Genomic DNA, 26733 nt, shown 5'->3' with positions numbered 1-26733 from the left:
TCACCTGACTCTGGTAAGGATCTGGACACATGGAAAGATGGTGGTTCCAACCATCAGCCTTACACAGCTGCTCTGAATTTAACATTAGATCAGAGATGTTGGTCTGGATCTAGGACTGTTGTGGGAGATGAGCTCCATATAACCAGTCAAATTGTGGCAAACTAGCAGTCAGAGACAGGGACGTGAAAGTAATGTTTAAACAGGGCTTCTCCTGTCATTATATTTTAGTAACAACACATACAGTATAAACACAACATTCATAAACACAAGAATACATCCTGCTTGTCCAGCGCTAACTAAACTTAAAGCTTGGTTTACTACCAGCCACAAAACAAAAGTAGAAAACAAACATGCTACACAGGTTACATGTCCCCTTTTTAGGCTGCAAACATCTGAATTTAAAGGGGTACTCCGGCGCTTAGACATCTTATCCCCTATCCAAAGGAAAGGGGATAAGATGCCTGATCGCAGGGGTCTCGCTGTCACGCCCACTACCATAGGCTTGCATTGAGGGGGCGGAGCGTGATGTCACACGGGGCGGAGCCCTGACATCACAACGCTCCGGCCTCGTGATTGACAATAATCCGACCCGGAGCGAACACTCTCCGGGGACTGATTATAAACGGGGTGCGGCGTGCAAGATCACGGGGGTCCCCAGCGGCAGGACCCCTGCGATTAGGCATCTTATCCTTTGGATAGGGGATAAGATGTCAAAGCGCCGGAGTACCCCTTTAAATTCCTCAGTGGTACAGGTTTCTGAGAGCCTTACAAGCAGACTGACTCTTACCTAGTTTTAAAGCGCAGCAACAAGCTGTCTTCAGCACCTGTGATGATCTGGGCTAGTCTAGAAATCTGAAGAAGCCCAGGAAGGGGTTGAAAGGCCCTACTACTAAACCTACTATTCATCCCATAAATACCCAGGCCCGACTTGACCAAAATCTGTAGAAAGCCAAGTCTCGCTAGGAATTTAACTATTTCTCGATTTCCCATATCTCACCCAGCTTTCCTTTGATGACATATGTTCTACCTGAAACCTTTGGGAAATATAGTAATCCCTGATAACCATTCCTGGCACTGCTACACAATGTAGACCAAGAGCGTTAAATGCTTATACAAGTGTCCAGTTTACTTCCTGGTTGTAATAAGTGGGTGTTCACAAGATGAACAATATGTTTTCTATTGTAAATCCCCCTAAGAAGCTATCAGCAAGATATCCCACTATTTGCTGCTCCATCTGTCTGAACAGTGCAAGCAGCGAGCTGTGCTGCAGGAGATTAATTCAGTGATCACAGCAAAGATGGTGAACCTGCTTGTCATTACAGTACAAAGCTTCTCCCAATCTGGCAAACAAACCTTCCTACTTATTGTTACAGCTGTCATCTAAACTCCTTTCCCCATGATAACCAGTTACAGAACATCTGTGTTTTCTAATGACTCATTCTCCCCCCTAATCCTCCATCTGGAAGCCTGTGCACATCACAGTACTCCTCTGCAGCGCCGGACGTTCAAAGGGAATTCACCTAGGGAGCAGAGACATGTTTCATCACCACTTTATTTATTACTTGTCTTTATGTACAGATATCTACAGAAAACATATTAGAAATAATATTATTTATGGCAAAAATAGAATATCAAACACAAAGACGTTTTAGGCTTTGAAATAAAAATATGCTATATTAAAGCTATTGTTTACAGAGTTTTGTGGCTTTTTTAAGCACAGTTTGCTAGCTTATAGTTTATTTTTAAACAATATAAAAAAAGAACACCAACAGCTTGTGCACCCCAAAATTGAATTTTTGTTGAACAAGTATATGTATGACACACATAAAAAAAAAACTTTAAAAGCTCACAATTGAGCACATTACAATCAGAGGGGGAAAGACATTCTCTCTCAAAGAGTACATGCAAAATAAAAATAATCAATATTGCTCTATAACCCCAAATTATGACTGAACCCCTGAGGAAGTTGCCCTGAGCATTGAAACTTGTGGGGCCTCTGTGGAGCACATGTTAAATATGCCATTACCATCTATGGCTGTATTTTTTCTGATCCTTTGATTGATGGCACTTGCTTGTGCATTCGGTGACTCCGTGAAATCATGCATACTTAATGGTTTAGGTTTATTATAGCCTTTTGTTTTGTCTACTATGTTCCATGCATAGAATGTTATTTCATTGTGTTCAATACTTTGGGACGGGGATATGGTTGATAGAATTAGGATATAGTTGGTAGAGTTCATCCATAGTCTGGGGCTAGTGTTTTGCCCACTCTGTATGTTAGTAGTGTAACTCAACTGTAACTGTAAGTGATTTCTAATGTGTGTCATATATATATATATTTTCTTTTTTTTTTTGGGTGTGCACTACCTTTTACAGTTTTTTTTTTTTTCTTTTTTTATTGTTTTGACTTTTCATTCTTGGGACACTTGGTTGCACCCTATAGATTAGTTAAGCTCTCCCATCCATTTTTGCAACGTTATGGTTTACTGCTATCTTCTGTAAAATTCACAGGATGAATAATTTTACAAATAGCTTTCTTTTCTATAAATATTATAATTTTTCACTTATACAGGGATTAACAGTATACTGCTACTTTAAACAGACAGCAACTTAGTGCATCGCTGCTGTCAGACCTGTGACATAGCGGTGTCAGATGCGCCACAGTATTACCAGCGTCTTTGTACTTTCTAGTTACAGGGTTATTCTTTGCTACAAAATTTTTATACTAGACTTGAGTTGCTTTTAAAAATAAAAACAAAGCATACTCTCCTGTCCCAATCATCCGCAGCTTCCAATCAGAGAGCTACCAAAGCTTACCACTTCCCCTGAAGTTTCGTTCCAGCACTTGGTGCTGTGGGGACAGCAGCAGCAGGGGATCAGGGCAGGTGAGTATGCTTTGCTTTTTTATTTTTAAAACATACATGTTCTTTCAAAGAATTTAACTCCTTAAGGACACAGTGGGTTTTGGTCCTTGTGAATACCAGGCAATTTTTATTTTAGTGGTTTTGTTTTTTCTGCCATTTAACAGACAACTTTTTAATTTTGTGATGACACCTTTCATTTAACCATAAAATGTATGGCGAAAAAAAAAAAGTGCAACTAACCCCTTCAGGACCTGCGGATAGGGGGATACATTTTTCTGTAATTTTTAGGATGAGATATCTCCTTTAACCCCTTAAAGGGGTAATCCCGTGGAAAACTTTTTTTTTTTTAACTCAATTGGTGCCAGAAAGTTAAACAGATCTGTTAATTCTATTAAAAAATCTTAATCCTTCCAGTACTTTTTCGGGGCTGTATACTACAGAGGAAATGCTTTTCTTTTTGGATTTCTCTTCTGTCATGACCACAGTGCTATCTGCTGACCTCTGCTGTCCATTTTAGGAACTGTCCAGAGCAGCATATGTTTGCTATGGGGATTTTCTCCAGCTCTGGACAGTTCCTCGGGAGTACCTCTTTAAGGACTTTTTTATTTTTGCACTTTCGTTTTTTCCTCCTCACCTTCTAAAAATCATAATGCTTTCAATTTTCCACCCACAGACCTATATGAGGGCTTGATTTTTGCGCTACCAATTTTACTTTGTAATGACATCAATCATTTCACCTCAAAATTTACAGCAAAACAAAAAAAAAAAAAACATTTGTGGGACAAAATTGAAAAAAAAAAAAAAACAGCCATTTTGTAACTTTTGTAACTTTTGGGGGCTTTATTCTGTAGGTCCATACAATGTAAATGTATGGATAGAATATACAGGTCTGATTTTGTTTTACTTCTTTTAAAAAAAATTATAACTTTTTGTACAAAAATAGTACATTTAAAGGGGTACTCTGCTCCTGATGTCTGGGAACCCCCACGATCTTCGCAGCTGGGACCCCCCACGATCTTCGCGCAGCACCCGGTGTTCTGAAAGCTATTTTCAGAAGGCTGGGTTTGGGCGGCCATGGTCGTGACGTCATGTAACTCATGTCTATGGGAGGGGGAGTTGCGGCCTTCATGGCATGGTGGATGTCTAGGGGCAGAGTACCCCTTTAACCCCTTAAGGACACATGACGTACTGGAACTGAAAGCATGCCGGTTAGCTCAGTGGGCTGTTCGGGATAGCCGGAACGAAATCGCGGCATCCCGAACAGCTTACAGGACAGCGGGAGGGCCCCTACCTGCCTCCTCGCTGTCAGATCGCCGAATGACAGCTCAGTGCCTGAGATCCAGCCGTGAGCAGTCAAGCGGCAGAATCATCGATCACTGGTTTCTTATGAGAAACCAGTGATCAATGGTAAAGATCAGTGTGTGCAGTGTTATAGGTCCCTATGGGAGCTATAACACTGCAAAAAAAAAAGTTAATGAATATCATTTAACCCCTCCTCTATTAAAAGTTTGAATCACCCCCCTTTTCCCATAAAAAAAAAACACAGTGTAAATAAAAATAAACATATATGGTATCGCCGTGTGCGAAAATGTCTGAATTATAAAAATATATCATTAATTAAGTCCAAAATAGGGCATCAATAAGTCCTATGAATGCAAAAATGGTACCGTTAAAAACCTCAGATCACGGCGCAAAAAATGAGCCCCATACAGACTGCCGCGTCTGAAGTTAAAGTGAAAGTATCCCGGCTGTTCAGTCGGGCTGTTCGGGACTGCCGCGGTGAAATCGCGACGTCCAGAACAGCTTACAGGACACTGGGAGGGCCCTTACCTGCCTCCTCGGTGTCCGATCGGCGAATGACTGCTCGGTGCCTGAGATCCAGGCAGGAGCAGTCAAGCGCCGAAAACACTGATCACAGGCGTGTTAATACACGCCAATGATCAGCATGAGAGATCAGTGTGTGCAGTGTTATAGGTCCCTATGGGACCTATAACACTGCAAAAAAAAGTGTTAATAAAGATAATTTAACCCCTTCCCTAATAAAAGTTTGAATCACCCCCCTTTTCCTGTAAAAAAAATAAGTGTCAATAAAAATACATATGTGGTATCGCCGCGTGCGTAAATGTCCGAACTATAAAAATATATCATTAATTAAACCGCACGGTCAATGACGTACACGTAAAAAAAATTCAAAAGTCCAAAAAAGCGTATTTTTGGTCACTTTTTATACCATTAAAAAATTAATAAAAAGTGATCAAAAAGTCTGATCAAAACAAAAATGGTACCGATAAAAACCGATAAAAACTTCAGATCACGGCGCAAAAAATGAGCCCTCATTACGCCCTGTACGTAGAAAAATAGTTATTGGGGGTCAGATGAGGACATTTTTAAACGTATACATTTTCCTGCATGTAGTTATGATTTTTTCCAGAAGTACGACAATATCCAACCTATATAAGTAGGGTATCATTTTAACCGTATGGACCTACAGAATAATAAGGTGTCATTTTTACCGAAATATAAACTGCGTAGAAACAGAAGCCCTCCAAAAGTTACAAAATGTGTTTTTTTCCTCGATTTTGTCGCACAATGATTTTTTTCCCATTTCGCCTTGGATTTTTGGGTAAAATGACTAATGTCAATGCAAAGTAGAATTGGTGACGAAAAAAATAAGCTATAATATGGATTTGTAGGTGGAAAATTGAAAGGGTTATGATTTTTAAAAGATAAGGAGGAAAAAACGAAAATGCAAAAACTGAAAAACCCTGTGTCCGTATTAATTTTCGTGCATGTAGTTATTTTTTCCAGAAGTAAGACAAAATCAAACCTTTATAAGTAGGGTATCATTTTAATCCTATGGACCTACAGAATAAAGAAAAGGTGTCATAGAAACGGAAGCCCCCAAAAGCTACAAAATTAAAAAAATTTTCTTCAATTTTGTCGCACCATGAATTTTTTTTCCGTTTCAATGTGGATTTTTTTTTGTTAAAATGACTGTTACTGCAAAGAAGAATTGATGGCACAAAACATAAGCTTAAATATAGAATTTTAGGTGCAAAATGTAAAGGGTTATGATTTTTAAAAGGTGTGGAGGAAAAAACGAAAGTGCAAAAACGGAAAAACCCGAGTCCTTAAGGGGTTAATGGAGGACATCAGTACGATTGCCGATGTCCGCCATTACCGGCGGGTCCCTGGCTGCTGATAGCAGCCAGGACCTGCAGTGCATGATGCAAGCACCGCTCTGGTTCTCATTGTCCTTAAAGGGCTACTCCACTGCCCCAGCGTCCGGAACATGTTTTGTCAGGTTGTGCGCCAGACTCTGTCGCATTGCACCAGAAATTCTGTCTGCGCCAGAATTTGCACCAGAATTTGCGCCAGAATTGAAAAAACCCCAACTAACTAAAGGGGGCGTGTCCACTGGGGGAAAAGGAGCGTGGTCTCCGAAAAGGGCCGTGTCCTTGACATTTTCACAAAAACCCAACATATTTACTAAGGTTTCCACATAAAATGTGGTGGATTTGAGTTGAGGAAAACCTACAGATCAGAGCATGTGTAAAAAAAAAAAAAGCAAAGTGTAGGGAAAGTGGAAAATGTAGGGAAACCTTAGTAAATAATGTGCAAAATAAATTGTAGGGAAATAAAACCCACAAAGAAACCTACACTCCAGCCTGTATGTCTGGTCCTTACTGTATACCAATTCCCATCCATTCAGCCAGTGAATGGCATAAAAATTAAACCACTCAAATTTGCATAAATGTATTTTTTTCATCTCAAAACTATTTACTGTTTTTTGCAGTAAATTTTATGGTAAAATGAAGGGTGACATTACAAAGTACAAATGGTCCTGCAAAAAACAAGCCTTCACATGGCTCTGTAGATGGAAAAAATAAAGGCATAGCTCTTAGGAGAAAAAAATTAATATGCAAAAATGTAACTTTCTTGGCTCATTAAGGGAATACAACATTTCAAGTAAGAAAATGTTTCCTGAGATAACCCCTTTATTACCTTCATCTGGTGTGCAGTAACAGAGAAGTTTCTGTAAAGATAAACCATACAAAACATTTTCATATTGTCAATGGGATATCACTAATACATCGTGTATTAGGGTGCGTTCACACGTGCGTATTTTTGCTGCAGGTTTTGCAACCCATTGGCTTTAATGGGCTGTTAAATCTGCGCATGTGTGAACGCACCCTTAGGGTCAGTTCACACGTGCGTCTTTGTGCTGCAGATTTGCTGCTGCAGATTTTGCTGCCCATTGACTTTAATGGGCAGCAAAATCTGCTAAAGTAAATCTGCAGCAGAAATACACACGTGTGAATGGACCCATATACTCCAGTGCTGTACTTACCATTCCACTGGTAGAATCACCGTGTACATACAGTCTGTTACTAGGCATGTACTGACCCTAAATATGAAGATTTTTCTATACTTCAGAGCTGTATTAACTCTTCTGCTGATTATCCATCCAGCTTAGATGAACTCTTATAAGGAACACACATTTTAGAAATACTGCAGATTTTCTGCAGCAAAAAAAAAAAAGTGCCAAAAGCAGAAATGGATCCAGCTTGAAGGGAGAAGCAGTACACCTTCCATTATATTTTCCCTTCCAGCTGGATTCACATCTGCCTTTGACACATTTTCTCCTGCAGAAATGGGGGAGATTTATTAAAACCTGTGCAGAAAAAAAAGGGTCAGTTACCCATAGCAATAAATCATATCTCCTCTTTTATTTTTCAGAGGACTATTAAAAAATTTAAAAACTAATCTGAATGGTTGCTATGGGCAACTGCTCCACTCTTTCTCTACACAGGTTTTGATAAATCTCCCCCGAAGCTTCCCAGAATGCAGGTCGCCAGTGAAAGCTAGGACATTTCAGCTCTGAAGCTACAGAATTGTGAATACAGCTCTGGATTATAAAGCCAGATGTAATTTAGAATCAATGCAAGATATGTAAAGGAATGGATTTACAAAGTGAATCTTTTATACAAGTTCATTCCAAATATAAATTGAAAAATGGTGTTAAAAAAACATGTTAAACCTAAACCTTTGATATATTTGGAAACAATTAATTTATTTAAATATAATAACTCTTATCACAAGAAATTGGGGATCTTAATTTCAATTAGCAAGGGGTACTTTGGAGACACACGTTTCTTTTCATTGACCATATGAGCTTGGAATGCCTGGTAATACTTGGTATTGTTGTAGAATGCCACAGATATGCTGCTCAGTTTTGCAATTCTATAGCGAGCAAAAAAGCTCCTACTCTACAGTCATCTTGTCAAGCCATCATTTCTGCTGCTTCTATGTCTTCTGTATTGTACTGTATCAGTCTTTTTCCTCAGATGATATGCTTTCTGATACAATGTCAGTTCCGTGTGACATGTTACCCAGCTGAGTTTTGTTCAGCAGCTGTGCCCTCCGGCAAATCATTCTCTCCTGTTCCTGTTTCAGCTCTACATATGATCGGGAGAAGGTATGAAAGATAGAGGTCACTGGAAAGGCCATCAGAAGAATTCCACTCAGAATGCTGCTGAGAGCTACCACTTGGCCTGGTATGCTCCTGGGTACCATATCACCATAGCCAACGGTGGTCATAGTGATTACTGCCCACCAATAGCAAGCAGGGATACTGGTGAACTCCTGAGAGTCTGCCATCTCGTTCTCTATCAAGTACAGCAAGGGGGCAAAAAGGGCGATGGCTACACAGAGAAATAGCAGCAACAAGCCAAATTCACGAGTGCACCGTCTGGCAGTAAGGCCCAGTGTTTGCAGGCCCAGTGAATGCCTGGCAAGGCGCATTACATACAGAATCCTCAAGGCACGGAGTATGCGCAGTACAAGGCCTACTTTATCCAAATAAATGTTCCCTGATCCCGGCTTCTGGTCCACAGATGTGTTGTCCACGACTAGCGTGATGTAGTAAGGCAGAATGGCCACAATGTCTATGAGGTTCAGAGGCTGCCTCAAAAACACAAACTTGCTGGGGGATTGAATAAATCTCAAGATAAATTCAAGCGAGAACCAGCCCACGCAAACCGACTCCACGATGAAGATGTTATAGCACATGCTGGAACATTCACCCTGTGGAAAAGCGTAAACAGTCAGAAACCTGGAAAAGGAATAATTACTCAACAGAAGTAACTAAATACTAATAACTAAATATACTGGTAGGTTCATTTACCATAAGATTTCTACCTGGAGGCTTCCAGATGTTTATTAAAGGGGTATTCTGGGATTTTTTTTTGTTGGACTATGCTACAGGGGCTGTAAAGTTATAGTGTAGTTTATAATATAGTGTCTGTACTTATGTTTCATGGTGGTCTTGCAATTCTTCTGTGATTTTTGCCCCAAGGTTTATTTTTAACAGCACACAAAATGAGTGTTGTCTCTCTGTTTTCCCAGGTTGCAGTGTAGCCCGAGACATTACATCCCTAGTCAGGTGATCAGAGGGAGCCTGTCTTTGCTTCAATGGGTGAAGAGCGACCGCTGGGTGGGAGGAAGATCTTTGTTTTTGCAACAGCTGGAGGAACTCTGGTCAGAAAACACTGGTCTATTGCATTAAAGGGAAAACGGGTGTGTTTCAATGTGTGGGGTGGCTGATGTGTGGGAGGAAGAAAAATGACCTCAGACTTACAAACAAGGAATCATGGGGTTTGTAGTTTAAGGGAAGAAACTAGAGATGAGCGAACTTACAGTAAATTTGATTAGTCACGAACCTCTCTGCTCGGCAGTTGATGACTTATCCTGCATAAATTAGTTCAGCTTTCAGATGCTGCCGTGGGCTGAAAAAGGTGGATACAGTCCTAGGAGACTCTTTCCTAGGACTGTATCCACCTTTTCCAGCCCACCGGAGCACCTGAAAGCTGAACTAATTTATGCAGGCTAAGTCATCAACTGCCGAGAAGTTCGTGACAAATCGAATTTACTGTAAGTTCGCTGATCTCTAGAAGAAACCCAACAGAAAATTTCCAGTTTGCAAAAAGTTAGCCACAGGGTTATGGTTATCTCACCACATAGCCATTTATCCCAAAGACAAGCACAGATTCCTAAGCATGGCTATTACTGTCTGGCAGATACATACTAAAATCACCTTATGGTCCATAACTCCTTTAATGACTGCTAATAGTGTGATATATAGAGCCACATATTGATGTGTCCACTAGTGGCACCTAAGACATCTGGGTAAGTGCAGCATAAAACCAACAGCCACACGTAGACAATAGCACTTGACAGACAGTTCTCAATGCTGGGTTCTGGATTTTTTTTACACTTTTAGTCAATAGAAAATGTATCTCTAATCCTGAGACCAGTTTCATTGACCTTTGCTACTGAACCGGATTTGTTTGTGTGGACAATATTACAATATTTCCAGCATACGGTGGTCTTTCCTGGATGATTGTATCTTACTATACTCAACATACATTGCCAAAAACAGTCCTGATTGATTGGTTGAATCTTCCAGCTATTCACACAAGCCACCAAAGTTGGAATTTTCCTGGTAAAAACCCTGTATTATTTAAGAGCATGCACTGATTTGCTGCCTCTGTTTTGCATTTCCGGAACACTACATACTGTACAAGACCCTCATAAGGCACCTGCTCACTTTGTATTAGTTATCTTGTCTTTTTTTTAATTAAAATTTTTACTTATTTTGGGTTGACATTTTATGCACTTTGAAACCAATTACTAGTTTTCCAAGATGGTTTCAACATACAATCATTGTCGTGTAACCAATTAATATTGTTACTTAGATACACATTACAGGGACATGCCCAGGATTATTGTATCCTCATTAGTCTGTGATCAGTGTAATTCATTTCTTAACTGTCACATAAGACCTGTGGCTATAGAGTTCAGTGGATATGGACAAGTGACTAGATATGATTAATGTTCACATCACACTGTCTATGACTTGTAACCTTACAAGCTGCTCATTGACTGCACCATCCATATTGAAGACTAGTGATGAGCAGCATTGCCCATATTCGAATTCGCGATATTTTGCGAATATATAGACGGATATTCGTCCTATATTCGTGAATTTCGCGTATTCGTTATATTCGCATATTCGTGTATTGTAGGAAGAAAACAGTGAGGGGGAGGGCAACTTTACTATTGGTTGCTAGGGATGTTGTTGACAACCTCTGACAAGTGTATTTGCATCATTCTAATTGTCCCACAAGTGAAAAGACGGAATATGCGAATATTCGCACATGCGAATATGCGCATATGCGAATATTCACTTATGCGAATATGCGCATATGTGGAAAGAAAGCAAATATTCGCAATTTCAAATATATAGCAAATATATTCGCAATATTCGCAAATTTGCGATATTCTCAATAAAAATTTGAAATGCGAATATTCGTGCCCAACACTATTGAAGACTTAAAGCCTTAGGGCAAAATCACTGCAAATATCATCAAGGGTAATTTTACAGAAAGTGCAGTATAATTGCATATATCAATTATCAATGTTCTTATGTTATTTTTTTTTTTGGGGTTGAGCAAAATTATTGGATATAAAAATGTATGGTTCTGTTGACATCACGTAAGAGTTCCACAGATAAGGTACATATGTTTTTTTCTGTTTGTTTTTTATATGCAGCAAAAAATAAATAAATTACCGTATTTATCGGCGTATAACACGCACTTTTTAGGCAAAAATTTTTGGCCTAAAGTCTATGTGCGTGTTATACGCTGATACCGCCCCAGGAAAGGCAGGGGGAGAGAGGCCGTCGCTGCCCGCTTCTCTCCCCCTGCCTTCCCTGGGGTCTAGAGCCCTACTGCCGGCCCTTCTCACCCCCTGGCTATCGGCGCCGCTGCCCGTTCTGTCCCCGTGACTATCGGTACCGGCGCCGATAGCCAGGGGGAGAGAAGGGGCAGCGGCACCCATTGCCGGCGCCGCTGCCCCGTTGCCTCCCCCCATCCCCAGTGGCATAATTACCTGAGTCGGGTCCGCGCTGCTGCAGGCCTCCGGCGTGCGTCCCCTTTGTCATTGCTATGCGCTGCACGGCGCGGCGCATGACGTCAGTGCGCCGCGCCGTGCATAGCAACGACGCAGGGGCCGCACGCCGGAGGCCTGCAGCAGCGCGGACCCGACCCAGGTAATTATGCCACCGGGGATGGGGGGAGGCAACGGGGCAGCGGCGCCGGCAATGGGTGCCGCTGCCCCTTCTCTCCCCCTGGCTGTCGGCGCCGCTTCTCTCCCCCTGGCTATCGGCACCAGCAATGGGGCGCCGGTACCGATAGCCAGGGGGAGAGAAGGGCCGGCAGCAGGGCTCTAGACCCCAGGAAAGGCAGGGGGAGAGAAGCGGGCAGCGACGGCCTCTCTCCCCCTGCCTTTCCTGGGGGTGTATCGGGGTATACAAGCGCGCACACGCACCCTCATTTTACCATGGATATTTGGGTAAAAAACTTTTTTTACCCAAATATTCTTGGTAAAATGAGGGTGCGTGTTATAGGCCGGTGCGTGGTATACCCCGATAAATACGGTATGTAGGCTTGTCTAATAGGTTATACAGCAACTCAATCTGGACTTAGAAATGCCTAGTAATAATAAAATAAAAAAACTATAGAATTGTCACATTATACATCTGCTGAACATTTATTCTTACTTGTATACCAACATATACATCCACTCTACAGGCCAAATTGGATGTGAAGAGATTTGGTGGCAGTGGCAATGACCATCACACAGAGTTCCTCATCTCTGAGGTGGAAGGTTAGGGATGTCCCGATACCGATACTGGTATCGGGACCGATACCGGACATTTGCACGAGTACTTGTACTCGTGCAAATGTCCCTGATACCTAATCCGATACTCGCCGGCTGGACCCCCGCCAGCAGGTATCACCGAGGTGCCTAACTATGCAGCGCGCCCAGCAGCTGAGCACACGTCATAGCCGGGACCGGTTGCTAATACCAAACATCACCGATTGCAGTGATGTCCAGCAATAAAGGGGTACTCCGGCCCTAAGACATCTTATCCCCTATCCAAAGGATATGGAATAAGATGTCTGATAGCAGGGGTCCCGCCACTGGGACCTCCGTAATCTCTCATGCAGCACCCACCTGTCTCAGCTACACAAAGCGATGATCGCTCCATGTCTAAAGCCTCACGACTACAGGGCCGGAGTAAAGTGACGTCACAACTCCGCCCCCCATTGTAACATCAAGCCCCGCCCCCTCAATGCAAGTCTATGGGAGGGGGCGTGATGGCCATCATGCCCCCTCCCATAGGCTTGCATTGATGGGTCGGGGCGTGATGTCCCAAGTAGGCGGAGTCGTGACAGCACTATACTTTGTCTTAGGGCCAGAGAGTACCCCTTTAGTGTTGAACATCGCTGCAATCAATGATGCTTGGCATTAGCCACAGGTCCCGGCTATGACGTGCTCTCAGCTGCTGAGTGCGCTGCATAGTTCGGCACCTCCATGATACCTGCCGGCGGGGGTTCTGGAGGTGCCGAACTATGCAGCGCGCCCAGTAGCTGAGCACACGTCATAGCCGGGACCTGTGGCTAATGCCAAACATCACCGACCGCAGTGATGCCGAGATTAAAGGGGTACTCTGGCCATAAGACATCTTATCCCCTATCCAAAGGATAGGTGTACACTTTCATTCATAAAAACACTGTTAGGATCATATATATATATATTGTTACAAAGTCCATAAAGATGAGCAAGATAATGTATAGAAATTCAATATATAAATGCATAATGCAGTGAGTGATGTTCTAAACACCGCTGGAGTCCCGATAGCGGACCACAGCGATGTTTATAAACATCCTCACATGTGTATCATACCCAGTGTGCCTACAGCCAGCCACACGTGAGGATGTTATAAAAAGGGCCCTGCTGAGACCATTTATGTAACTAATTAATCAATAAACATTTTTTGTTATCTATACAACTAGTCTGCACATTCTATTCCATTACACATATACCCCAATGTAACCACTATATACCAGTGATCTGAGGTCCTTGAGGTCTGCAACCCTTTTTCTTTTATTGTATTCACTTTTTACACGTGGGGTTACGTATAACGCAGAAACCTCGGCATACACTTCATTCAAAATATTAGTGTGAGCCCCCCAACTCCTCTTTTTATTGTTTATAAACATCACTGTGGTCCACTTCCGGGACTCCAGCAGTGTTTAGAACATCACTCGCTGAATTATGCATTTATATATTGAATTTCTATACATTATCTTGCTCATCTTTATGGACTTTGTAACATCTATATTTAGATGATCCTGATAGTGTTTCTATGAATGAAAGTGTACACTGCAATTACCTGTAAACCACTCCCCTTGACCCAGGCACCCATTTTAAGCCTTATATAAACCCTACATGTCTTTGCTACTGTACCCTGATCTGAGGAAGGGAGGGCTCCTCCCGAAACTTGTTTTATTGTTTTCTACTAATAAATGGTCCTGCTGAGGACCTTTTACTACTACTTGGACTTCATTTCTTCCATCCCAAGAGTTGCAGGGCCATGTTCTAAGTTTCTTTGCCTTCATACCCCCTCCAAAGATATTCAAGCTGTCCTGCTGGCTCAGGGAGCATCAGTGTCAGCGCAAACTATCCATCAACATTTAAATGAAATGAAACACTATGGCAGTAGACCCAGGAGGACCCCACTGCTGACACAGACATAAAAAAAGCAATACTACATTTTGCCAAAATACACTTGAGTAAGCCAAAATCCTTCTGGGTAAATGTCTTGTGGACAGATGAGACCAAGATAGAGCTTTTTGGTAAAGCACATCATTCTACTGTTTTCCCGAAAACAGAATGAGTCCTACAAAGTAAAGAACACAGTACCTACAGTGGAATATGGGGGAGGTTCAATGATGCGTTGGGGTTGTTTTGCTGCCTCTGGCACTGGGTGCCTTGAATGTGTGCAAGGCATCATGAAATTTGAGAATTGCCAACGGATTTTGGGTCGCACTGTACAGCCCAGTGTCAGAAATCTGGGTTTGCGTCCGAGAACTTGGGTCTTCCAGCAGGACAATGACCCCAAACATATGTCAAAAAGCACCCAGAAATGTATGGCAACAAAGCGCTGGAGAGTTCTGGAGTGGCCAGAAATGAGTCCAGATCTAAATCCCATTGAACACCTGTGGAGAGATCTTGAAATTTCTGTATGGAAAAGGAGCCCTTCTAATAAGAGACCTGGAGCAGTTTGCAAAGGAAGAGTTGTCCAACATTCCGGCTGAGAGGTGTAAGAAGCTTATTGATGGTTATAGGAAGCGACTGATTTCAGTTATTTTTTCCAAAGGGTGTGCAACCAAATATTAAGTTAAGGGTGCCAATAATTTTGTCCAGCCCATTTTTGGAGTTTGGTGTGACATTATGTCCAATTAGCTTTTTTTCCTCCCTTTTTTGGTTTAGTTCCAATACACACAAATGGAATAAACATGTGTATAGCAAAACATGTGTTACTGTAATCCTTTTCTGTGAGAAATACTTCATTTTCTTAAAAAATTTCAGGGGTGCCAACATTTACGGCCATGAATGTAGCTACCTACCTACCTGCCTGCACCATGCACCTACATATGTACCTACCTACCTGTACTATGTACCTACCTACCTACTTTCCTGCACAATATACCTACCTGCCTGCACTAAGTACCTACCTACCTATCTACTTGTGTGTACTATGTAACTACATACTTGCCTGCACTATGTGCCTACCTGCACTTTGTACCTTACTACTTGGCTACCTACCTGTAATATCTACCTACCTGCACGGAGTACCTAAAAACCAGGGGGTATTACCTGCCTACCAGGGTGGATTACCCCAAATGCACCAAAATACACTTTTGTCTGTGTAGGCAAAAGTCCTTTCTCTGGCCCTGGGGACTACCTTATTGGGGAACTATCTAACTACTGTGGGATATATCAACCTAATGGGAGAAATACCAGACTACTGTGGCTGATCTATCTACTTAATGTGGGACCTACTAACTTACCCACTTTTACTGTGCATTATTGAAGTTTGGGGGCATATAGATGTGGAGATTGTGCAGAAGTGGGGAAGGCAGTGGGAAAATGTGAAGTCTAATATTTGTCCTGCAGATGCTGAAGAAATGAGTTTTGGCTGGAAGTAGTCTTCATAGTGGTCTGAGCTTGATGGAGAAGAAAAAGAAAGAGGATGAGTGGGATAAGTGGAGACATTACCTGTGAGTCAATGGATGTAACTGTAATCACTTATATGTTATACAGATCCTGTGTACAGCTGGTATCTACCTCTATATGGTCACTGTATGGGAGACCACAAGGCTGTGTACAGTGGTTTTATTCAGTAACAGTATGGTGCATAAGTCTGTCACTCTGTGATAATGTCTGATCCCGATGTGCTGGTATTATTTGTATACTGTTATTATTGGCATTGTGGGTCTGTGTATAGTGGTTTTTACTCAGTCAGGTATTATTAACAATTCTTTGTGTGATGGTATAATTTGTGCCATGGTAGTATTGGTCTCGTTATACAGGATTTGGTCACTAACAGTATGATGGTGTTATGTATGGTGATAATATTCCTTGTAATATTAGTCATTAAAAAGTTTCTTACCTATGTTAACATTGGGAAAGCCAAAGTAGAGAAGTTACGTTATTTGCGTAACTTTCTTAGACTTTGAGAGTTTTGCAAACAACATAGCCCCCAGGGCTATGTACAAAGACACTGAAGATAATGTAAAAAAAGAGGTACGACTATGGGGGTGGACCAAGGGGTGAAACAAGGCTAAAATCCTTGCACCAGCCCTGGCTGTTGGTGTACCTGGAATGAAGATACGAGGGGTCTGGCTGCTGTACATGCCACCCTATACCATAATCATGGGAGTAGGACCAGTTTGACGTTTCCTCCTCAACATTGAAATTGCAACACCAACATGGACAACACTTAAGGTTATGGTACAAAGCAAGAGGGCATTGAAGGCTGGAATGGAGGTCTGTTCTCCTCAGGGATGAGTCCCACTTTGTTCTCAGATGCAACAATAGCTGCAGATTTTTCTAGAGACCATGTGGGCAAAGCCATCACAAGAGAACATTACACAGGTCCTCCTCCCAGGATTATGGTGTGGGTGCCATAATGTATAAAACTATTATTTTTTAACACTTATGTTGTGATGAATTATCAGGGTGGAGATGGTGACATTAGTAATTGGAGACAGCAGTTAAATATAAAATGTCAATGCAGTTCGATCGGCAGGCCTCATGTTATAGACAAATCAAGAAGGACTGGTGCACTGTGGAATAGGGGAAGTGAGAAGGTTTTTTTTTATTGCATTTTAGGATCTTTTTTTATTTTCCAAAAACATGAATAACCTCTTTAGGGTAGGGTCACACGTATCGCATCCGTGGCATATTCAACACGGCATACGCGCTGATGACTGTCCCAAGAGTGAGCCTTCTGCTGTGGCCATGTTGTCTGCGTTGTCTGCTCATAGCAGTAATCCACCTCTACGAGCAGACACACAGGGATCTGTGAGTGGCGAGCACATGCGCAGTTTACTTACAGTCAGCAAAATCCTGCATGTGTAAGCAGATCCTGTACGTGTGAACATACCCATAGGGTATATTCACCCTACAGATTTTCTGAGAATCCCAATGTAAACCCTTGGATGAAAATCTGCATGAAAGCTTGTTGATTTGCTACTGCAGATGTAATTGTACCCAGCGTTGCCCAGTAAAGCGTTGTGAGGTAAAGAAACATAGGAGGATGCTCTTGTCCTCATATCTCATCCTCATATCCCAAGCTCATATCCCGTCCTCACATGTTGTCCTAATATACCATCCACAGATGGCTGATTTGTGATGAAAAGATTGTAGGCCAAAAATAGAGGGAGTGTGGCTTTGCGGAGGCATGGCTTTGTAGGAGTGAACGAGACTTGCCAGCCAAATCAATGCACAAAATGAGTTAAAAATAAAAGGGGGTGTGGCTTTTCAGGAGGGGCATGGACAGGTCTAACAAAAAAATGGATCAAAATAGAAAGGTATGTGGTTTGTGAGAGGGATGTGGTTTGCAAGCCGAATCAACACATTCACCTGAAGAGGCAGAGCTTGTGCAGTAAGGTGGGGATGAGCTGTGATGAAGAGAATGTGGTTGAAGGGCTCGTGATGTAGATGTATCTAGTGAAGTGGTGTTGTCTGCTTTGAGCGGAAACAAAAAAAAGGGCCGACAATAGAAGGGCTGTGGTTAGTGGGAGGTGCATGGCTTTTGGTAGTGGCAATGCTTGCAAGCTGGACTGACACACTCACCAGCAGATGCAGAGTGGAGTAAGGTACCAGAAGTCCCATAGACTTGCATTGGTCTTCAAATAAAAAAAAAAACACCCTCACATAAGTGAGTGGGTTAGGGTTAAAATAACTATCCTATATTTTTAGTTGACATATAAGTAATGTGTACCAATTTTTATCAAAATATCTCCAGCCATTTGGATTTATGCTGGACCATACATTTCCCATAGACTTGCATTGGACTTCAGACAAAAACCTCAACCCTTGCAAATGAGGATAGGTTAGGGTTAATTTAACTATCCTATATTTTCAGTTAACATATTAATAACATGTGTACCAAGTTTCATCAAAATATCTCCAGCCATATGGAAGTGATGCTGGAACATACCGTATTTTTGCCGTATAAGAAGCACTTTTTCTTCCCCAAAACTGGGGGGGGGGGGAAGTTGGTGCGTCTTATACGGCGTATATCACGGCGGTCCCTGGAGTGGCGGGGACATGTGAGTATTACCTCCTATACCAGTGGTCTTCAACCTGCGGACCTCCAGATGTTGCAAAACTACAACTCCCAGCATGCCCGGACAGCCATTGGAGGTCCGCAGGTTAAAGATTACTGTTGGGTTCAGAATCTTTTTTTTCTAGATTTTGCACCTTTAAAATTGGGTGCGTCTTTTATGCCGGTGCGTCCTATAAGGCGAAAAATACGGTATATACACACATACGCACATACATTGAGATAAATTTATCAAAAATAAAAAAGTAGAGTAGTTTTCCGTAGCAACCAATCAGATCGCTTCTTTAACCCCTTGGGGATGGAGCCCATTATGACCCTAAGGATGGGAGCATTTTTTGCAAATCTGACCTCTGGGATGCTTTTACTTATAAATTTGATTGTTTTTTCGTGACATTATAAATTTGATTGTTTTTTCGTGACATGTTCTACTTTATGTTGAAATTTTCAGGAAAAATTAGAAAATTTAGCATTTTTCTAACTTTAAAGCACTCTACTTGTAAGGAAAGGGGACATGTCAAATAAATTACATATTGATTCAAATATACAATATGTTAACTTTATGTTGGCATTATAAAGTTAACATGTTTTTACTTTTTGAAGACATCAGAGGGCTTCAAAGTATAGCAGCAATTTTCCTTTTTTTCAAGAAAATTTCAGTGAATTGAATATGAGTGTCTTTATGTTGGAAATCCCTTATAAAATGGACCTCATTATGAAAACTGCACCCCTCAAAGTATTCAAAATGACATTGTTAACCCTTTAGGTGTTTCACAGGAATAACAGCAAAATGGAAGAGAAAAATCAAAATCTCCATTTTTTACACTAACATGGTATTGTAGTCCCATTTCCCCCCCCATTTTTACATGGGGTAAAGTGTAAAAAGGCCCCCCAAAACTTGTACCGTATATACTCGAGTATAAGCCGACCTGAGTATAAGCCGAGACCCCTAATTTCAACCCAAAATCCCAGGAAAAGTTATTGACTCGAGTATAAGCCTAGGGTGGGAAATACCTCATCCCCTCCTGTCATCATCCAGACCCGTCATTAACATCCTCATCATCATCCCCTTGTCATCATCCCACACATCCCCCCTTCATCATCCCCTTATCATCCCACACATCCCCCCTTCATCATCCCCTTGTCATCATCCCACACATCCCCCCTTCATCATCCCCTTATCATCCCGCACATCCCCCCTTCATCATCCCCTTATCATCCCACACATCCCCCCTTCATCATCCCCTTGTAATCATCCCACACCCCCCCCTTCATCATCCCCACCCCCCTTCATCATCCCCACACCCCCCCCTTCATCATCCTATTCTCATCATTCGCCCTCAGTGGTCTTCAACCTGCGGACCTCCAGAGGTTTCAAAACTACAACTCCCAGCAAGCCCGGGCAGCCATCGGCTGTCCGGGCTTGCTGGGAGTTGTAGTTTTGAAACCTCCGGAGGTCCGCAGGTTGAAGACCACTGCGGCCTTCGACATCATCCAGCCCCCTCTCATCCCCTTTAGTTCTGAGTACTCACCTCCGCTCGGCGCTGGTCCGGTCCTGCAGGGCTGTCCGGAGAGGAGGTGGTCCGGTGAGGAGGTGGTCCGGGCTGCTATCTTCACCGGGGGCCCCTCTTCTCCGCGCTTCCGGCCCGGAATAGAGGCGTTGCCTTGACAATGACGCAGAAGTACGTTGGCAATGAACGCACCTCTGCGTCGTTGTCACGGCAACGTGACTATTCTGAGGCCGGGCCCGAAGCGCTTAGAAGAGGCCTCCCCGGTGAAGATAGCAGCCCGGAACCAGTATCCCACTGGACCACCTCCTCTCCGGACAGTCCTGCAGGACCGGACCAGCGCCGAGCGGAGGTGAGTACTCAGAACTAAAGGGGGTGAGAGGGGGCTGGATGATGTTGAAGGCCGCAGTGGTCTTCAACCTGCGGACCTCCGGAGGTTTCAAAACTACAACTCCCAGCAAGCCCGGACAGCCGATGGCTGCCCGGGCTTGCTGGGAGATGTAGTTTTGAAACCTCTGGAAGTCCGCAGGTTGAAGACCACTGCGGGTGGGGGAGTTCACTCGAGTATAAGCCGAGGGGGGTGTTTTCAGCACGAAAAATCGTGCTGAAAAACTCGGCTTATACTCGAGTATATACGGTAATTCATTTTCTCTCAAGTAAAGAAATACCTCATATGTGGATGTTAAATGCTCTGTGCTCAGAAGGGAAGGAGCGACAATGGCATTTTGGAGAGCGAATGTCGCTGAAATGGTTTTTGGGGGGCATGTCGCATTTAGGAAGCCCCCATGATGCCAGAACAGTGTAAAAATAGACAACAAGGCACACTATTTGGGAAACTACACACCTCAAGGAACATAACAAGAGGTAAATTGAGTCTTTAATCCCCACAGGTGATTGACAAACTTTCGATAAAGTGGGATGTGAAAATGAAAAATTCAATTTTTAACACTAAAATGCTGGTGTTACCCCAAACTTTTCATTTTCACAAGGGGTAATAGAAGAAAATGGCCCCCAAAATTTGTAACCCCATTTCTCTCGAGTAAGGAAATACCTAATTTGTGGATGTAGTATATATAAGTGCTCTGTGGGTGCACTAGAGAGCTCAGAAGAGAAGGAGCGACAATTTTGTTGAAATGGTTTTTGGGGGGCATGTCGCATTTAGGAAGCCGGCATGATGCCAGAACAGTAAAATAAAAAACACATGGCACACTATTTTGGAAACTACACCCCTCAAGGAACATAACAAGGGGTAAAGTGAACCTTAACACCCCACAGGTGATTGACGAACTTTCATTAAAGTGGGACGTAAAAAAAAAATTAAAAATTTCTTTTCAATAAAATGCTGGTGTTACCCCAAATTTTTCATTTTCAAAAGGGGTAATAGGAGAAAAAGCCCCCAAAAGTTGTAACCCCATCTCTTCTGAGTATGGAAATACCTCATATGTGGATATAAAGTGCTCTGCAAGCGAACTACAATGCTCAGAAGAGAAAGAGCGTCATTGGGCTTTTGGTGAGAGAATTTGGTTGGATTAGAAGTCGGGAGCCATGTGCGTTTACAAAGCCCCCGTGGTGCCAGAACAGTGGACCCCCCCCACATGTGACCCCATTTTGGAAACTACACCCCTCATGGAATGTAATAAGGGGTGCAGTAGCATTTACACCCCACTGGTGTTTGACAAATATTTGGAAAAGGGGGCTGTGCAACTGAAAAATGTAATTTAAATTTTTTTTGGACGACACTTCAAAAAATCTGTCAGACACCAGTGGGGTGTAAATTCTCACTGCACCCCTTGTTACATTACATGAGGGATGTAGTTGCCAAAATGGGATCACATGGGGGGGTCCACTGTTCTGGCACCATGGGGGCTTTGTAAACACACATGGCCTTCAATTCCAGCCTAATTCTCTCTCCAAAAGCCCAATTGCGCTCTTTCTCTTCTGAGCATTGTAGTTTGCCTGCAGAGCACTTAACATCCACATATGGGGTACTTCCTTACTCAGAAGAAATGGGGTTACAAATTTTGCATGGGCTTTTTTCCTATTACCCCTTGTGAAAATGAAAAATTTGGGGTAACACCAGCATTTCAGGAAAAAAAACTAATTTTTTATTTTCATGTCCAACTTTAACGTAAATTCGTCAAAGACATGTGGGGTGTTAAGGCTCACTATACCTCTTGTTACGTTCCTTGAGGGGTGTAGTTTCCAAAATGGGGTCACATGTGGGTGTTTTTTTTTTGCGTTTGTCAGAACTGCTGTAACTATCAGCCACCTCTGTGCAAATCACCAATTTAGGCCTCAAATGTACATAGTGCGCTCTCACTCCTGTTGTGAGCCCTGTTGTGCATCCGCAGAGCATTTTACTTCCACATATGGGGTATTTCCGTACTCGGAAGAAATTGTGTTAAAAATTTTGTGGTCTTTTTCTCCTTTTACCTCTTGTGAAAACGAAAAGTATGGGGCAACACCAGCATGTTAGTGTAAACATTTTTTTTTTTTACACTAACATGCTGGTGTAGCCTCCAGCTTTTCCTTTTCATAAGGGGAAAAAGGAGAAAAAGTTACAAATATGTAACACAATTGTGGCCCTAAACTGTTGCCTTGAAATACAACAGGGCTCTGAAGTGAGAGAGCACCATACACATTTGAGGACTAAATTAGGAATTTGCAATAGGGGCGGACCCAGATTGGCGCTTGTCTCCACCAAAATCCTACGGCAGTGTTTCCCAAACAGGGTGCCTCCAGCTGTTGCAAAATTCCCAGCCTGCCAGGACAGTCAATGGCTGTCCGGCAATACTGAGAGTTGTTGTTAGGCTCCGTTTAGGACACACTACCGTATGAGAAGTTTTTAAATATTATTGGGGGGGGGGGGGACGTTTAAGGGTATATTCACACGGGTGGGGGGGGTTCAATGCGAGTTTTCCGCTGGGAGTTTGAGCTGCAGCGGAAAATTTTCCACAGCTCAAACTTGTACATGGAAACTCACTGTAAACCACCGCCCGTATGAATGTACCCTGTACACTCACATGGGGGGCTAACCTTCAACTGTTGCAAAACTACAACTCCCAGAATGCAGTGGCAGACCATAGATGCTGGGAGTTGTAGTTTTGCAACAGCTGTAGGCACACTGGCGGGGAACCACTGAGTTACGAAACAGACTCTAGCTCAGTGATTTCAACACGTGTGCCTCCAGCTGTTGCAAAACTGTAACTCCCAGAATGTACGGTCTGTCAGTGCATTCTGGAAGTTGTAGCTTTGCAACAGCTGGAAGCACACGGGTTGGAATCACTGAGTTAGGAAACAGACTCTAGCTCAGTGTTTCCCAACCTGTGTGCCTACAGCTGTTGCAAAACTACAACACCCAGCATGCACTGACAGCCGAAAGGCATGCTAGGAGTTGGTTATGCAACAACTGGGGAAGAACAGTTTGGAGACCGCTAAGTAGTGGTCTCCAAACTGTAGACCTCCAGATGTTGCTAAACTACAACTCCAAGCATACCCAGAGTGTCCTGGCATGCTGGGAGTTGTAGTTCGGCAGCATTTGAAGAGCCAGGTGTTACAGAACTACAACTCCCAGCATGCCTGGACTGTGGGCATGCTGAGAGTTGTAGTCTTGCAACATCTGGAAACCACAGTTTGGAGACCTCTGAACAGTGGTCTCCAATCTGTGGCCTTCCAGATGTTGCAAAACTACAACTCCCAGCATGCCCAGACAGTCAAAGACTGTAACTTCTAGCAGGCTACAGAGAAGATCACTCACCAAAGAGGATCCTCACTGAAGCCCGCAGTCTCCTACTCCGCTGCCGCAGTTCTTCATGTGCCTGCTGCCGCTGCCCCTGCGGGGTAAGACCCCTGTGCCCCGTTCCAGTACCCCCCCCCCCCCCCCCGCTCTGCCCTGACTGACCAATGGCAGGGGATATGGAGGAGGTGGCATTCCTGTCACCTCGCTCCTATACTTTAGGATGATCCGGGCTGTCTCTGACAGCTCTGATCATCCCTATTTTCCAGGCTATCGGGTCATCAGAAACCCGATCAGCCTGGAATCGCTGCAAATCGCCGATCTGAATTGATTAGCGATTTGCAGTGATCGCCGACATGGGGGGGCCTCAGGACCCCACTAGACGATGTCACGGGATGCCTGCTGATAAATATCAGCAGTCATACCGGTCCGATCACCACCTGGCAAGCGGCGGTGATCAGAAATGCGGAGGGCCTACATGTACGCCCTCCGTCCTTAACTACCGGGACGCGAGGGCGTATCCATACGCCCTCCGTCCCCAACAGGTTAATTTTTTAAAAGGCCTCTGGTTGCTATGGGCAACTGCTCCATTTATTCTCTGCACGGGTTTTGATTATATCCCCAATTGAGTTTTATATTGAGAATAATAACAGAAGATGAATTTTCAGCTAAGAGATTAGGTTACAACTGTCCATAAAAGGAGGAAGAATCAGGAGACTAACTGCTTTGATGTCTTCTATAGATCTTTCTGTATATCTATAGCGCATCCTTAGAAGCTGCAGCAGAATGGAAGACATTATACAGCGGTACTGAGCAGTGAAAGCTTAGGAAGGTGTATTCCAGGATTATTTTTTATTTGACTGTGCTGCATAAACTTTGTGTAATGTTTAATATAGTTTATTATAACAGCATACAAAATGAGCATGGCAGTACTTCAGTGGGCGGAGCAACTGCTGGGTGGGAGGGAGATCATTCTCCACAATGCTCCACAAGCACAGCATGCATGGAAGGGAGCCTAGCTGTGCTGCAATGGGTGGGGTGACTGATGTGTGGGAGGGAGAAAAGTGACAAACAAGGGATCCTAGTTGGAAATAGGGAACTTCAACGGGAAATAGCCATTTCACACAAAAAAAAAAGCAGCAGTGTTATGGTGGACTGAAGACAAGCATGGATCCTTCTTAAGCATGTCTATTATTCTCTGGCAGGTAAATACTAAATTTACCTTATGTTGGATATCCCCTTTAAATCCAGCACAAGAGAAACATAGCAGAATATTACTAGAAGCTGCATGGATGACATATAAACATCATTAACAAGCAGTGTGGCTCTTAATCCAGAACTTGGGTGAGATAATAGAACATTTACTAAAGGCAGCAGCATTGAGAACATTACAGAGAAGCAGTAAGCAGTGTAGCTATAAATCCAATACTGTTTTGACAGAAAAATTACTAGAAGGGGAAGTGTAACGACTGGTGATGGAGAAGTGGATCCTCTGGACCTGTGTGGATGATGGCGTGGGCAGTACCAGAGAGCAGAGTCGAAGGTGCCGCTGGTTTTTACCAGAGCCCGCCGCAAAGCGGGATGGACTTGCTGCGGCAGGCGGCACCCAGGTCTCTACCCCTGATGCGACTCATCCACACAGGATGCCAAGGTATAGCGTGGCACAGGAAGGAAAAAGGCAAGAGGTCAGGGCGGCACAGGAGCCTTGCCGGGGATGTAGCAAGGTGGTCAGAGGATGGCTGCACATGAGCAAGGTCAGGAACGTAGCAAGAAGGTACAGTACATGGATAGTCAGAACAAACAGAAAATCACTTTCTCTGAGGCTCTAGGAGACACAAAGATCCGGCGGGGGTCAAGGGGAAGTCAGTCCCCTTTATAGGGTCAGCACCCAGCAATTACCAATTACTGGCGCGTTGGCCCTTTAAATCTTAGAGAATCGGCACGTGCGCACTAGGGGGCGGATGCTAGCATGTCGGCAACCAGAGAGCATTGGAGCGTGGAGAGGTAAGGAGGGGTAGAAGACACGGGGGTGCCCGCGATACGAGATGTGGACTGCAGCACCAGAGGGGCATAGGCGAGCGCCTGCTGCCGGGACTTTCTGACAACTTTGCCATAGAGTACAGATTGTGGATCTTTGGAGCTTAGCCATAGTGGCCATTGGGTTCTTAGTTATTTTTCTTATCAAGGCAGTTCTCCCCCAATTAGTTTGGTGGGGCACCCAGCTCTAGAGAGTCCTGATTGTTCCAGCCTTCTTTCATTTTTGAATTCGAAAGATTGATACAGCACGATCCTTAGCCCCGGTTATGCGAGGGATATCTGAGTTTGGCTAAGTTTCCACTTGTTTTTTTTTCTGGCAGGTTTTGGAAAACTGCCACTGCAGTTTTTGAGCCAAAGTCAGAAGTGGATCCATAAGGGAGGAGAAGTATAAGTCCTTCCTTTATATGTCCTATTCCTTTTGAATACATTTCTGGCTTTGGCTCAAAAACTGCAGTGGCCGTTTTCCAAAAACTGCCAGAAAAAAAACCAAGTGGAAACTTAGCCTATGGCTTGTTTTCGGGCCTCCTGATAAATTGGGTCAATTCGGTCCTTATGCCCCTTGATCCACTACCTTAGATTGCCAAGCATTGCATACAATTGATTACTAACTTTTAATTATGAGTATACAGGTGACACCCTCTGTCCATGATTTTATTCCTACAAAGCTACTACCTATACTGGGTTGGAGTTTCCAAAAAGTCTCTCTGTGGTGTAAATTAACTTGGTGTATGCCGTGCCAACCTAGCTAAAATAGTGTTGATGCCCCAGTTGCTATATATTCTACAAAACTCACCGTTGTGGATAGTGAAGGCACACTATCGGAGG

At 43.3% G+C, this 26733-nt stretch overlaps 1 protein-coding gene and 1 long non-coding RNA gene across 9 annotated transcripts in view; one reads left to right on the top strand and one right to left on the bottom strand.

Annotated features, from left to right (window-relative positions):
- Positions 1-1534: 1534 nt before the first annotated feature.
- KCNG1 (potassium voltage-gated channel modifier subfamily G member 1) overlaps positions 1535-26733 on the bottom strand; it is a 163975-nt gene continuing 138776 nt past the window's right edge. For all 3 annotated transcript variants that reach the window (XM_056549395.1, XM_056549396.1, XM_056549397.1), the window contains exon 3: positions 1535-8951. In XM_056549395.1, coding sequence (XP_056405370.1) covers positions 8196-8951 — 756 coding nt within the window. In that variant the 3' untranslated portion in view covers positions 1535-8195. The remainder of the gene's footprint in view (positions 8952-26733) is intronic.
- LOC130297121 (uncharacterized) overlaps positions 8904-26733 on the top strand; it is a 170406-nt gene continuing 152576 nt past the window's right edge. For all 6 annotated transcript variants that reach the window (XR_008849407.1, XR_008849408.1, XR_008849409.1 and 3 more), the window contains exons 1-2: positions 8904-9037; positions 9273-9443. This is a non-coding gene — a long non-coding RNA (uncharacterized LOC130297121). The remainder of the gene's footprint in view (positions 9038-9272; positions 9444-26733) is intronic.

This window comes from Hyla sarda, chromosome 12 (genome assembly GCF_029499605.1).
Source record: "Hyla sarda isolate aHylSar1 chromosome 12, aHylSar1.hap1, whole genome shotgun sequence".
In the NCBI taxonomy this organism is placed as follows: Eukaryota; Metazoa; Chordata; class Amphibia; order Anura; family Hylidae; genus Hyla; species Hyla sarda.
This window is presented reverse-complemented; position numbering and strand designations above follow the sequence as displayed.